This window comes from Pygoscelis adeliae, unplaced genomic scaffold, assembly GCF_000699105.1.
Source record: "Pygoscelis adeliae isolate BGI_AS28 unplaced genomic scaffold, ASM69910v1 Scaffold248, whole genome shotgun sequence".
Classification (NCBI taxonomy): domain Eukaryota; kingdom Metazoa; phylum Chordata; class Aves; order Sphenisciformes; family Spheniscidae; genus Pygoscelis; species Pygoscelis adeliae.
Window position 1 is genome coordinate 21,861 of NW_008825302.1, and position 2,577 is coordinate 24,437.

General features: G+C 61.0%; 2 protein-coding genes across 2 annotated transcripts in view; both read left to right on the forward strand.

Moving 5' to 3' along the window:
• The window catches only part of LOC103921969 (protocadherin gamma-C3-like), a 38,626-nt gene that overhangs the window by 10,093 nt on the left and 25,956 nt on the right, over positions 1 to 2,577 (forward strand).
• Positions 1 to 2,577, forward strand: part of LOC103921967 — an 8,608-nt gene that overhangs the window by 2,869 nt on the left and 3,162 nt on the right. Inside the window, 1 exon segment of the mRNA XM_009330025.1 lies at positions 76 to 2,500. Within this exon segment, the coding sequence (XP_009328300.1) occupies positions 76 to 2,500 (2,425 nt within the window).

Sequence of the window (2,577 nt, forward strand, 5' to 3'; positions counted from 1 at the left end):
TGAATGGGAGCGGCGAGCGCTGAGCGCGGCCCCGGAGCGCGGAGGGCATCGCTCCCCGGCCGCCCACCCGGCAAGGATGCCGAGGGCAGGGAAGGCGGGCCGGTCCCTGGGACTGCCGCGTGTCTTCTCTTTCTGTTTGTTCTTGCACAGCTCCTCTGCTCAGATCCGGTACAGCATCCCGGAGGAGCTCACCCGGGGCGCCTTCGTGGGCAATATCGCGAAGGACCTGGGCACCGATGTGGCGAAACTGGCGGCAGCTAATCTGCAGGTACTGTCCGATTCGGATTCCCAGTACTTCTCGGTCAATGTGAACACCGGCGTTATAATGGTCAGCGAGCGGATAGACAGGGAGCAGCTCTGCGGGCAGAACCCCCGCTGCTTCCTCCACCTGAAACTTGCCATCGAGAACCCAGTGGAGTTTTACCGCATCGAGGTGGAGATCCTGGATATCAATGACAACCCCCCGGAGTTCCCCAGTGATGAGGTTTCCTTGCGCATCTACGAGCTGGCATCCCTGGGCGCCCGCTTCCCCATCCAGCCTGCCCAGGACCCTGATGTGGGCACCAACACCTTGCAGACCTATCACCTGAGTGCCAATGAGAACTTCAACCTCAACGTGAAAGCGCGCACAGATGGTGGGAAGTTCCCTGAGCTGGTGCTGGAGAGGGCCCTGGACCGGGAACTCAGAGCTTTCCACCACCTGGTCCTGACCGCTGAAGATGGGGGCTCTCCCCCCCAGTCCAGCAAGACACACATCACTATTCAGGTCCTGGATGCCAACGACAACCACCCGGTCTTTGACAGACCTTCGTATGGAGCCCGCTTGGTGGAGAACTCGCCGCTGGGCACCCTCGTGGTGAAGTTAAATGCCACCGATGTGGACGAAGGGCCCAATGGAGACATCCGCTACTCCCTCAGCAGCCACAACTCAGCTGCCTTACGCCAGATCTTTGCCATTGATGAGCAAACTGGGGAGATTCGCGTCCAGGGCAACCTGGACTTCGAGGAGGCGACAGTGTATGAGATCGAAGTGGAAGCCAAGGACATGGGATCGCCCACGATGGAGGAGCACTGCAGTGTAGTGGTGGAAATCACTGATGTGAACGACAATGCCCCCGAGGTCATTCTTACCTCCTTCTCCAGTTCCCTGAGCGAGGACGCACCCCCGGGCACAGTGGTGGCCGTGATACACGTCAGAGACAGGGACTCTGGTGAGCAGGGAAAGGTCCAGTGTCACGTGTCTCCAGATCTTCCCTTCCAGCTGCGTAAGGACTATGAGCACCAGTACTCGCTGCTGACCAGCACCCGTTTGGACCGGGAACACGTTGCCTACTACAATGTCACTGTCTCTGCCTCGGACCTGGGCAGTCCCCCGCTCTCCCGCCACACCATCTTGCCAATTGCCCTCGCAGATGTCAATGACAACGCGCCCCAGTTTGAGCAAGAATCCTACGAAGTGCTGGTGGCAGAAAACAACCCGGTGGGCAGCGTGCTGGTTACAGTTTCTGCTGCGGACCCTGACTCGGAGCAGAATTCCCGCCTCTCCTACTCCATCCTGCTAGCTGGTGGGACAGATCCAGGCCTGGATCCAACTCGCTACCTCTCCATACATCCCACAAGTGGGCAGGTCTCTGCCAAATTCCCCTTTGACTATGAGCAAACCACCTATCTCCAATTCCATGTGGAGGTTTCTGATGGTGGCTCCCCGGCCCTGAGGAACAGGACGCTGGTTCATGTTTTTATAGTGGACCAGAACGACAATGCCCCGCAGGTGCATTTCCCCAGGGCCGGGGAGGACTCCGCTACCCAGTTCCGAATCTCCCCCTCCACCACCCCTCCTGCTCTCATCACCAAGGTGGTGGCAATAGATGCGGACTCGGGGCGCAATGCCTGGCTTTCCTACCACCTCGTGGAAGCCACAGACCCGGGGCTTTTCAGTGTGGCCCTGCGCTCCGGGGAGATCCGGATCACACGGGCCCTGCAGGAGACGGATGCCTCTGCACATGAACTGGTGGTGGTAGTCCGGGATGCTGGGGAGCCCCCGCTCTCCACAGCCATCACGCTGGTGGTGCTGGTGGAGGAGAAGGGCCCAGAGGCCTTGCAGGGCTCTGAGGCTCAGGCTGCCGACGGTGGGGGCTTACCCACGATTACGCTTTATCTGATCGTGTCCCTAGTGCTCATCTCCACCGTCTCACTGGTGGGACTGGCAGCACTGGGCGTGCGGTGCCTCCGGCGGGGCTCTGCACCTGCCAACCAGGGCTGCTGTGTGGAGAGCGTGAACACGCTTCAGCCCCCTCCCAGCCACATTTTTGGGCACTTGCACTACGAGCCTAAGCAAGGGGACACGGTGATGGGCGTCCAGGTGACAGCCACGGCACCCCCCGCCCCACGTTACCGCTCCTGCTTTTCGCCAGTCTCGGACATCAGCGAGTTCATGTTTGTGAAACCCTCCGCGGGTCCAGCCGGTGCCAACCCGCCGGATCCCACCCTGTGCAGCGAGGTGAGCTCGGCAGCGTGTCCCCCAGCCTGACCGCAGCCCCGGCGTCTGCGGGGCTCGGCACCGGAGCGGCTCGGGAT